The 11,437-nt window shown below is 37.5% G+C and overlaps 1 protein-coding gene across 1 annotated transcript; it reads left to right on the forward strand.

Annotated features, from left to right (window-relative positions):
- Positions 1 to 4,800: 4,800 nt before the first annotated feature.
- On the forward strand, positions 4,801 to 11,003 carry LOC132855099 (ubiquitin carboxyl-terminal hydrolase 30-like). Its single transcript, XM_060883834.1, has 13 exons — positions 4,801 to 4,935; positions 5,588 to 5,697; positions 5,972 to 6,184; positions 6,429 to 6,532; positions 6,687 to 6,785; positions 6,889 to 6,934; positions 7,011 to 7,105; positions 7,526 to 7,585; positions 7,723 to 7,809; positions 7,905 to 7,982; positions 8,166 to 8,376; positions 8,522 to 8,618; positions 9,188 to 11,003. The coding sequence occupies exons 1-13, from the start codon at positions 4,865 to 4,867 to the stop codon at positions 9,396 to 9,398; spliced, it is 1,482 nt and encodes a 493-aa protein (XP_060739817.1). The 5' UTR covers positions 4,801 to 4,864; the 3' UTR covers positions 9,399 to 11,003.
- Positions 11,004 to 11,437: the final 434 nt, after the last annotated feature.

Genomic DNA, 11,437 nt, shown 5'->3' on the forward strand with positions numbered 1-11,437 from the left:
ATTCAGAGTTTAGAGAAGAACTTTAATGAGCAACTGACGCAATTGCGAAAGCAAGCTAAGCAGAGTAGCAGCATGATTGCTAGCCCATCCAAAGCCGTGCAGTTCAATGCTGAAGAAGTTAAGGAATGCAAAGGGAATGTCATCGAGTTAGAAAAGTGCAATGAACGTCTGTGCAAAGAAAATCAAGAGCTTAAAGAGAGAATCAGGGACCAGGAGAGATATAAGATGCGATGGTGTCTGAAACTGAAAGGTTTATCAGAAAGAAAGGACGAGAACATTAGAACAGACGTCATACAACTGTTCAAGGAGATCGCCCCTGACATGGAACAGCGACAGCTCGAAGAAGCGATTGATATTGTGCACAGAGTCGGACGAAAAGAAGACAACAGGATGTAGTTGTGTTATTTGTCCGGAGACTTGTCAAGGAGGAGTTATGGCTTCGCTGCAAGGATTCCCTGGTGTGCAGAGAGAAAGGAGTCCGCCTCGCCGAGATGCTACCTCTATAGGATAGAGAGGCAATTAAAAAACTGTGGCCGCAGATTGAACAGGCTCGTCGGGAAGGAAAGCGTGCCTACTACCGCGGACCGCACGGATACATAGAGGGTCGTCGAATTGGTTAAACGAAGGAAAGGTTTGATCTACTGACATTAGAAGTCTGAAGGAGTGTGTTAAGAGGACATGGGACTATTGTTGTATTTGCTAATCAGCGTAAATAAGCTTTGAACTAAGTTCTTAATATATGTTTCTTCTTCTTTCTTTAGTTTCTTAGTCTAAAATATCTCCTGTTCAGCAATGTTCAAGTGTTCAGTCTCATTTGCTAAGTTAAACGTGAGGGGTCTAAAAGATTTAGTCAAAAGAAAAGCATTATTTTTATTTTGTAAAGGGTGAAAACCACAATGTCTGTTATTACAAGAAGCTCATTCTTCCGAATTGGATGTTAAGTTTTGGTCTAACCAATGGGGTGATCGAATACTGTGTATTAGTATACTGTGAATACTGTAGTCTGTCATGGGACCAATAAGTCTGCTGGTGTTGCAGTTTGTTTTAATAGGTTTCCAGGTGATATAGTCTTATACAGGACAGATAAACAAGGTCATTGGCTGATGGAGGTTCTAAAAATTGATGGTTGTTTTTTCATACTAACTAATGTGTATGGTCATAGAACTGTTGCCCAAAATAAACAAATGCTTGAAGAAATTACAAATACTTTATCAGAACTCAAAATAGTTTATCCTACAGACTTTATTTTAATGGGAGGTGACTGGAATATGACACCTGACGAATGGGAAGATAGATGGCCCACTAAATTTGACACCTACCACTTAAACCATACAATAGGGGAATTTATGAATAAAAATAACCTGATAGATATTTGGAGAAGCCTAAATCCAGGTGTAAAACAATATTCCTGGTTTAAACCAAATAATACCTGTAAATCTAGGATTGACTACTGGCTGGTGGATTACTTGCTTGGAGAACTTGCCTCAGATATCTCGATTTCTAAAGCCCCATTAACAGATCATTGTATTGTAGAAATGAAATTAAATCCAGTTGATAGTATAAGGAAAAATAAAGGCTACTGGAAATTTAATGCTAGTCTGTTAAAAAAATGAAGAATATTGTACAAAGATAAAAGAAATAATAATTGAAATTGAAAATAATGAGACTATAAATGGTTTTTGCTGTAAATGGGAATTTGTAAAATATAGAATTAGAGAAAGTTCCATAAAATTTAGTAAGGAGATTGCCTTGAGAAAAAGAAGAGAAGAATGTAACTTGTTCCAAGAAATTAGTAAATACTGTGATAAGGCAGAAATAAACAGTGAAGATTGCAGTCCAAATTAGATGGTATGTATTGCAAAAGAGCTCAAGGTGCGTTTGTGAGATCACGAGCGAAGTGGATAGAGCAAGGAGAAAAGAACACCTCGTACTTCAGCAATTTAGAGAAGAGAAGACAGGAAAATACTGTAAGGCAATATCAAGCCTACTGATAAATGGATCAGAGTGTAAGGATAATAAAACCATTGAGAAGACGGTCTTTGCATTTTATAATAATCTCTACACTTCTGCATATTCCAACAACATTCCTCAAATTTTCTAAATAAAATTAAAGACTTCATACCCAAGATTGATGATTCATTTAAAGAACTTTGTGAGTCAGAATTAAAAATTGAAGAACTGGATGACGTGAGCTTAAGATTATCATTGAATAAATCCCCGGGTACGGATGGGCTCACAGCCGAATTTTATAGATTCTTTTGGAAAGATATCAGACAAATGTTATTTAAGGCAATTCAAGAATGCATAGCTAAGAACGAGTAAATGATAACCATGAAGCAAGGCTTAATAATACTTATTCTCAAACATGGCAAAGACAAAAAATTGCTAGATAATTTAAGACCCATTACGCTTTTGAATACTGATTATAAATTATCGGGAATTATTGCAGCTAGAATGAAAAAAGGCTTGCCCCAGATAATAAATGAAACACAATCTGGCTTCCTTGCTGGAAGATCTATTCATAATAACATACGATTGGCATTAGATTTAGATCAGGGTTTCATTGTTTTTTTTAGATTTCTACAAAGCTTTCGATTCGGTAGAACATCCCTTTATTTTAGAAACTTTTAAATCTTTTTGGTTTTGGACAGAAATTTACAAATTTAATTAGTCTGCTTTACAATGATATAAACAGCTGTGTATCTCTGGAACATGGCACGTGTTCACGGTTCATAGTTAAGAGGGGCATTAGACAGGGCTGCAGCAGCTCCCCTTTGTTATTTATATTGGTTGCTGAACTACTGTCTATCATGATTAAAATTAATAAATCTGATGACTTAAACATCATGGGAAAACACATTGTCATAAGTCAGTTTGCAGACGATACAACTCTATTTCTAAAAGATGAAAGGCAGCTCTCCACAGCGTTGGATTCAATCAGTCAGTTCTCAAAAGCATCAGGTGTTACATTGAGCATTAAAAAATGTGAAATTCTTGCTTTACACAATCATCCAGCTCGCGTAATTGAGAATATAGAGGTTAAAACAGAAGTCAGATATTTGGGCATCAGGGTCACCAGACATAAACAAATAAGGGAAAGAGAAAACATTCTTAGAAATATTGATAAATGTAAAGCAATATTGAATTCCTGGCTACAAAGGGATATAACAATTTTCGGTAGGGTTTTATTAGCCAAGATGGAGAGTATATCCAGAGCTATTTACCCTGCCTTCTCTTTAGAAATATCAGATAATATGATTAAACAAGATAAATTTCCAATTTATTTGGAAGGATAAATGTCATTACATTAGAAAAGCTGACATGATTAAGAGTATTGAAGAGGGTGGCCTGAATGTCATAGATTTTTCTGTGATGAATGGTGTACTAAAATTGAAATGGTTGAAGTCCTTTGTCACAAAGATGCTTTTTGGTTTAATGTCCCAAATGCTATTTTTCAAAAGATGGGTGGAATTGATTTTCTTTTGCGTTGTGACTATGATGTATACAAATTACCTGTAAAATTATCTGATTTCCACCAACAAGCTCTTCTGTACTGAAAAGTAATGTTTAAGCACAACTTTACACCGCACAATACACCTTTGTGGAACAACAGATATATTCTGAGTAATAGGAAATCATTGTTTTTTGGTACTTGGATGGAAAAAGGTACAGTATATGGGCAGTAAGTCATTTGATGGATAATTTTGGTAATTTGCTATATTACAGTGATTTTTGTGATAAATTTAGTTTCAAGTGCCCAATTAGAGAATACAATAGAGTGATAAAGGCCATCCCAGCACCCCTGAAAACAATGATTCAGCAGTTTGTAATTTATTCTAACTCTCAATCAGAAATGAGGTCACTTTGCATTGAAGGTATTAATTTAAATAGCAAACAGTTTACAAATAAGTTTATTAGAAATATCTTATCTAAACAGTATTATCCTAATCAACTGAAAAGAAAATATGTTCTGCAAGACTTTAGTGTGGAAAAAGCGAAAAAAATAAGGAAACGATATTTATCATACCCAATTCATCCCAAGGCTAAAGAAGTGACATTCAAAATCTTACATGACATTTATCCATCCAACTCCTTTTTACATGAGAGATTTAATTGGGAAAACAATTCATGTGGATTTTGTGAGAAAGACATTGAAACGGTAGAGCATATTTTCTTTCAGTGTGAATTGGTAAATGAATTTTGGCTTTCATTTCAAAATTGGATACAATCTAAAGATATATTGATACATCCTTTGAATATGACCTCAATTAAAGTTGGAGTGTTTATAAATGATGAAAATATAGAATTTTTGATAAATAAGCTGATTGTGTTAGGAAAACATTTTATCCACAGAAGTATTTAAGGGTTAAACCCCATTTCACGGGATGGAAAAATGATTTGAAGTTATTTGTAAAATCCCTTCAATGGATGATGGACAGAAATGCCCTGAAACTTCTTTCGGCTTTGGACTCGTATATGTTATTAGATTAAGACTAATCTAACCCCCCCCCCCTCTTTTTCTTTTTTCCCTTTTTCTCTGTTTGTTCTCTTTCTCTTTGAATGCTGTATCAACACGAACCACTGATTTATGATTGTTAAATATGCCTTAAATGTTTGTATTTGAATTGAGTCTAAAATAAAATAAAAAAAAAAAATTTGCTCCGAAATTATTATTATTTTTATCCCAAATAGCGCCTTTTTGCCTATCTAGGCGCACTATATAGGGTGTGTAAGAAGAGCTTCCACGCCTTCTATAGCGCCCTTTATATCATACAGCAACCCTTTTTGGGGTTGAGCCAGTGCCGTCCGTGGGTTTTCCTGAACAGAAACAAAAGCTGGAGTTTTTGGTTCCGCTTAATGGACGATGTCTTGTTACGGACAGAAGGCCACAGACGAGTTCCTCAGAGAGTTTTTACGCACACGGTCGTCTGCCAAGTATGTAGAAGTGGAAAAGTGAGAAGTGGTGTACTTTTCTGTGGATTAACGGCTGCCTCAATGGATATTTGTTTGGAGAGTTATAACGCAAAAGGCTCCTTCAAACTGCGCATGCTATTTTGTGCACTTAGATTAGCCAGTTTTGCTAACACAGCTGACTTGCTCACAACAAAAGACGTTATTATTTGTTTGGGTTTCTCTTCTTTTTTTTATTTTAAAGCCGTTTATTTAAGAACTGCCTGCTATTAACTGACTTTCTAATTGTGTTGTTAAATATTTTTTTGCATTTATAGCTTGGGAATCTTTTGACTATAATTTGTTTTGCTTTTAAAAACACTATATTCTGGTTACTAGGTTGTGTCCCATATACCTCCTTAAGGGTTTATATAATGCACTATTTAGTGCTGAAGATTCCACACTAAGTAGTGCACTATATAGTTCCAAATATCCCTCTATTAGACGTTTCTAAATATTAATTCACACGCTCATGTGACGTTTGTGCGCTGTATAAAGAAATTATTGTAAACTGTAGAAATTATTATGTAAGACTTAGTGTAGTTATATAAAATAAAGCGAGTGGAGAGCAATTTAAGATCAGTGTTTTACACTCCAGTGTAGACCAATGATTTGTAATGACACTGTTTTCTTTCAGGACTAGGATGATGAAGAACTGGGGTGTGATTGGAGGCATTGCAGCTGCTATGGCAGTGGGTGTGTACGTGCTGTGGGGTCCGAGTACAGACAGGAAGAAGAGGAGGAGAGGTAAAGTGCACACACCTGGTGTTCTAGCGCCTGTCTAGGTATCGCTAAAGTTCCTGAACACAGACTGCAAATGAGCAAGTGCTGGATATATGACATGTAACACATACACATTATGTATTCTCTGTTTATTTACTGTCTAACATAACTATAAGGTCTCAGTGTTCCAGGCTTATGTGGCTACTGTTTACAGCAGACATATTTTAGTGGTTTCACACCAACACTTAAGTCATCACTTATATCATAACTTCTACAATTTTACACTGTGTGTGTGTAGGCATGGTCCCGGGTTTGTTGAACCTGGGAAATACATGCTTCCTGAATGCACTGCTGCAGGGTCTGGCCACATGTCCTTCTCTAATCGGCTGGCTCCAGGACTTTACCACCCACAGCCTCTCCCGTCACTCCAGCACAGACACGCAGATAGATGTGCAGAAGGGTACATCACTAGATACACGGATTTCCAAAACACTCTTGCAGCTTCTTACAGGTAATCTCTATCTGATTTTGTGTGACCATTTTCTCTCTTATTTGTCTTCTACTTGCTGTTTTTTTTTTTTTACTTGTTCTCTTTCTCCCTTTATTTCATGCTACCCACCTACCCTACCTTAGTGTGTGAATATCTCTCTCTCTCTCTCTTAGGATATCTTTATCATTCATTTTGGATTGTCGCATTTAATTTATCTTGTTATTAAAATGCATCTTTTTTCCTGTTTTCTCTCTTCCCCTTGCAGCTCTGTCCAGTCCTAATCTCGCAGAGGACGATGTTTTGGATGCAGGATGTCTGTTAGAAGCTCTTCGTCTGTACAGATGGCACATCACCTCCTTCGAAGAACAGGTGAGTTGTGAAGCATCATTTCACACTACCTGGCAACCCACTATTGGGATCTGCTTTGCAAAATTCAAATTCACAATTCAAAGTTTGATATTTTCACATTTATATTGGTTTGGACTAAGCCCCATCTGTAACATCCTGAAATTTCCGTCCTCAGGATGCTCACGAGCTTTTCCACGTCCTCACGTCGTCTCTTGCGGAGGAGCGCGAGCGACAGCCCAGAGTCACTCACCTGTTTGACATGGAGACACTGGAGGTGAGACACTGCTTTATGATTAATACTTGCAATATACCAAATAATCTAAATAGTACTTCTATAGGAGATTTAATGCTAATGTCTTGCACTGTTAATATTTCAGAAATCAGCAGAAACATGCAAAAACCCTGTTAGCTGTTGGAGTCGAGGTAAGGCTTGAGCATCTCCTGAACTTTTAAATGTTACTATAAGTCCTGATTAATTAAACCATTCTCTGATTTCCAGGGCCTCTGCATCCAATTCCCAACCGGTGGAGGACACAGCACCCATTCCACGGACGCCTGACCAGCTACATGGCATGCAAGCGCTGCGAGCGACAGGTATTCACAATATAGTATAAAACAGTACAGTAGGATTTGTTATGGTGTAGTATGGCATGATGCAGTACAATACAGTGCAGTACAGTCTGGACAAATTGGTATAATACAGTATGGAAGGTCTACATAGTATAGTACAGTACTATATAATCTGTGCATAGAGGATTGTACAGTATAAAATTCAGTATTATGTGGTCCAGTAGCACAATTCAATACATTATAAATCAAATAGTGTAATACAGTGTGATAGATAGATAGACATATAGACTACAGTTTAGATAAATAGTTATAATACAGTTTATATAAATGTGTTTGGATAATATTTCTGCAGTCATCGAAGTGGAAAATGAGTTAGTCTTAAATATGCATGTGATGCTTGTGTACTGACCTGTTTACTAGTCACACATTCATCCCTGATTGCAGAGTCCGGTGCGTTACGATTCATTCGACAGCCTCTCACTGTCCATTCCTGCCGTTCAGTGGGTAAGCAAGCCACATATTGGATTCTTACATAAGGTAGAAGTTAAAGTATTATTAAAGGCCGATGGAAACAGATTGAGTAGAGTGTAGCAAGAGTCTGTTCAACAGGGCCTTTTTTTAAAAGATTGTTTGTAATTCAGGGTCGGCTGGTTACCCTGGATCACTGTCTTCAGCATTTCATCTCCTCAGAGACAATTAAAGAGGTGGAGTGTGAGAACTGCACGAAGGTAGGCTATTAATGTATAGTATTTTATACTAGAGCACTGACGAATGCTCCATTCTGATTGGTCAATACTAAAAGGTGGTTTATTTGTGTGTTTAGAAACAAGCGGAGTCTGAGGACAGTCAGGTCCTGAAGAGCCAGAGGACGACCTTCGTAAAGCAGCTTAAGCTTGGGAAAGTGGGTGTGGCTTTTCACATTTATAACACATATAGACAAATACTTTCCTTTAAGCCAGGAAGAAATTAGGGGATAGAAAATACAGGCTAAGCACATTTTTCCGCAATAAGGGGGGGGCTTGGGTAGAGACGATAAAATACAGTTTACTTGATTAGTGTTTTGTTTTTCTTCATGTGTGTCCAGCTCCCCCAGTGTTTGTGTATTCACCTGCAAAGACTCACCTGGTCTCCAGAGGGTGCGCCCATTAAGCGACAAGAACACGTTCAGTTCTCAGAGTACCTTAGCATGGACCGCTATAAGCACATCAGCGCTGCACAAACACTACAGGTGCACAGCATGGCCAAAACCCCCACAACAGAGCAACCAAACAATCAAACCGTTGCCAATGGAGTCGGTGAGAGACGGAAAAATTGCTTCTCCTATACACAGCAGTTTAGTTCAGGAATTACTGTGTTCATAGGGAAAGTCTGAATTATTATTTTTTTAAGTCCAATGATAACCCTTGCCTTTGTATTTCACTGATTTTTTTTTTCTTTCAGACCAAGAGCACCACAACAACAACAATCCTCTATCAAACGGCAGCATCTCCTCTGTGTTTCTTCGTCCTGCATCGCTTAACTTCGCACACGACTTCAGGTAACAGTCCGTCACACCTCAGCAACTCGACATTTTCCCTCTGTTTGTGTGATGTTGGGGTCAATGATTTGTGTGCAGAGTGCTAATATTACACCATGCCACCATTATAGTATACAATGTGCATAATGTTGCTGAGATCTTAGGTGCACATTGTAACTATAAAGGGAGGTAGAGATAAACACTTCAAAATATCTTTCATCACATATGGTATGTGGTGCGGTTTGAATCAGTGGATAACAGTTCACATCTGATGCACAAGCTTATTCAGCTATTACACCAGGTTTAGGTACAAATTAACAAATTATACTCAGGCTTGTTAAACTGGTAGTTGTAAGCACCCATTAGGAGTTAGCTACATTAGCATTATGACTTAAGTCTTGGTTGATAGACTTGATTTTAAATGTGTTCTATAAAGATAATTGTCATGAAACCATCTGCTTGTTACAAAAAAGCACTAAGAATTGTATCATGATTTAATACATTGGTTATCAGTATCATATGTGTATAATTAACATAACATAAAAATGCTTTTCAGTGTTCACTCAGTTTCTGTTGTAACGTTCTTCCAGCTCTTCAGAGTACCTGTACCGGCTGACGGCAGTGCTTGTGCATCATGGCGATACACACTCCGGTCACTTCGTCACGTACCGGCGCAGTCTGGCATCGTTCAGCAGTCCACAGTGGCTGTGGGTTTCAGACGAGTCAGTGCGCAAGGCCAGCCTGCAGGAAGTCCTCTCCTCCAGCGCGTACCTGCTGTTCTATGAGCGAGTGCACAAGTGAACCAGGACATCAGATCTGGGCTGCAGGTCTACAGAGAACAGTGTTAATATTAGAGCAAGCGTGTAGCTGATCCATACAACAGAGCTCTACCTGAAACACAGAGTGTGTGGGCTGGATGAAGCAGAGTTTACAAAACACTCCGGGTTCTAACAGAGCACACGGTGAGGTCATGATGATCTTCACACTCCTGTTTATTGAGTACAAAAATAAGGTTCTTCAGATATTTGAGGGTTGCTCTAGGTGAAGCAGTCAGTACACCTGCTTAGTCATGCAGTTATCCAAACAGCCAATAGCACAGATACACTTCAAGAGTTTGACGTGTAAGTGTAATAATTATGGTTGTAGAGAGTGATTATTATTTACCTCAGAAGTCCTGTCAACTCAAATCAGTTTAAAAATTGTTAAGAGTGAAAAATCCAGTTTCTGAAATGCTCCAACCAGCCCAACAATGCCAAAGACACAGAGATCACATTCTCCCTCTGTTCTAATGTTGAACATTAACTGAAGATCTCAACCTGTATTTGAAGGATTATTTTTGTTGTTGCGTTGCAATGATTGGATTGGATCTGAACGGGATTTAAGCTGAAGAATGCCTCCGAAAATTAAACCATTTTCCTTGAATCTTAATACTAAAATAAGAAAAGTACCTCAAAGACCAATACTGATCCTGGAGCATTTAACAGGATACAGATTTATGGCATTTCCACTGCATTGTTCTTTGGTTTAAGGTTTCTAGCTTCCTAAAGCATTTCTACTTGGCCCTTTTGGCTAAAAGGAGAAAGGAAAAAAACTTTTTAGGTGGGGAAAAAAAGCCCACATTTTTTTAATGTATTGTTTGTGTATGTTGGGTCCCAGGTCATGGGTTCTGCCTCATGTGTAAGCCTCGTCTGCCAATCTGGGTGTGCTGAAGGTGTTGTATATCGACACAAATACATGCAGGAGAAATGGTTTTTAAACTTTTCATTACACTCTTATTGAAAACACCACGGTACTCCAGGGTTTGGAGGGTTTAATGTTTGTATGATTCTTAATGGGTTCTGCTTGGAAATGATTGTGAAACCACGATTATTAGCTGCTAATGAATTTGTGTGTTTTTGTTTGTTTGTGTGTACACAACATCTCAAATGTCATTTTTTATGACCTGTTGTTTATTTAGCCAGATCTTAACGATCTGCAGTTACTCTTTGTTGCTGTGATTCATCTGCAGTCAGTTAATCATGCCCCATCATGTAGCTAAACTCTTGATGGTCTTCCAGTCCAGATGCACCTTTGACTAGACAAGAGGAAGTAATGGTTGCTGAATTGTATCTAATATTTAAGATTTTTAGAGCTTTACAAGTGTCGACTATTTAAAAAAAAAAACACCAAAGGCATGTTTTCTGTAACTGATCTGTCCAGTGTTTCGGTTTATGTAGAAAAGGCTCAATGCCAAGCTCTCACACGTGTAGTATTGTTCCAAAAAATATATACTAATTGTATGCTAAAGAATTTGCACGGAAGATGGTATTTTGACCATTTCATATTGTATAATTGTAATGGTTAAAGTTTTTTTAAACTGTTTTGCTCAATTGTAAAAGATATTCAATAAATTTCAGCAACTGTGAAGGCTCTCTGGGTTGTTATAGGTCAGTCTATGGGTTGTGGTTATCATCACATGCTCAGTTTGTGTTATTAAACGTACACAAGTCCTGGCTCTTTTTACTAAGTCAGAGTTGAATCTCATCTCAAATGGCTCTTTTATATTGATTGTGCAAGACATTTGATATGTTATTGGCCAAAATCATCTTGTATCCTAACTTTTAATGGTCAAAATGGCATTATGCGTTACATTTGACTTTATATATACACAAACAAACAAACAATCTGACAAAACGTGGTGGAATCAATGGACTTAAAGTTGGTAGTTGACAGGAAATATTTTACAATTTGAATGAAATTGAACGTTTACTCAGAATCAGGAGCTAATTTCAGTTATTTTCATTTTCCAAAAGGAAGGTTTAAAAACCTTACTGTGTTTTTGGGGTTAATTAAGAGAAGTT

The sequence above is a fragment of the Tachysurus vachellii genome, chromosome 12 (assembly GCF_030014155.1).
Source record: "Tachysurus vachellii isolate PV-2020 chromosome 12, HZAU_Pvac_v1, whole genome shotgun sequence".
NCBI classification, from domain to species: domain Eukaryota; kingdom Metazoa; phylum Chordata; class Actinopteri; order Siluriformes; family Bagridae; genus Tachysurus; species Tachysurus vachellii.

Bases quoted from the DNA above. Each gene is read 5' to 3' on its own strand.
- LOC132855099 (XM_060883834.1), top strand. From the start codon at position 4,865: ATGTCTTGTTACGGACAGAAGGCCACAGACGAGTTCCTCAGAGAGTTT. The intron at 7,106-7,525 runs GTATTCACAATA...CCCTGATTGCAG, and splicing joins GCAAGCGCTGCGAGCGACAG to AGTCCGGTGCGTTACGATTC. The intron at 7,810-7,904 runs GTAGGCTATTAA...TTGTGTGTTTAG, and splicing joins AGTGTGAGAACTGCACGAAG to AAACAAGCGGAGTCTGAGGA.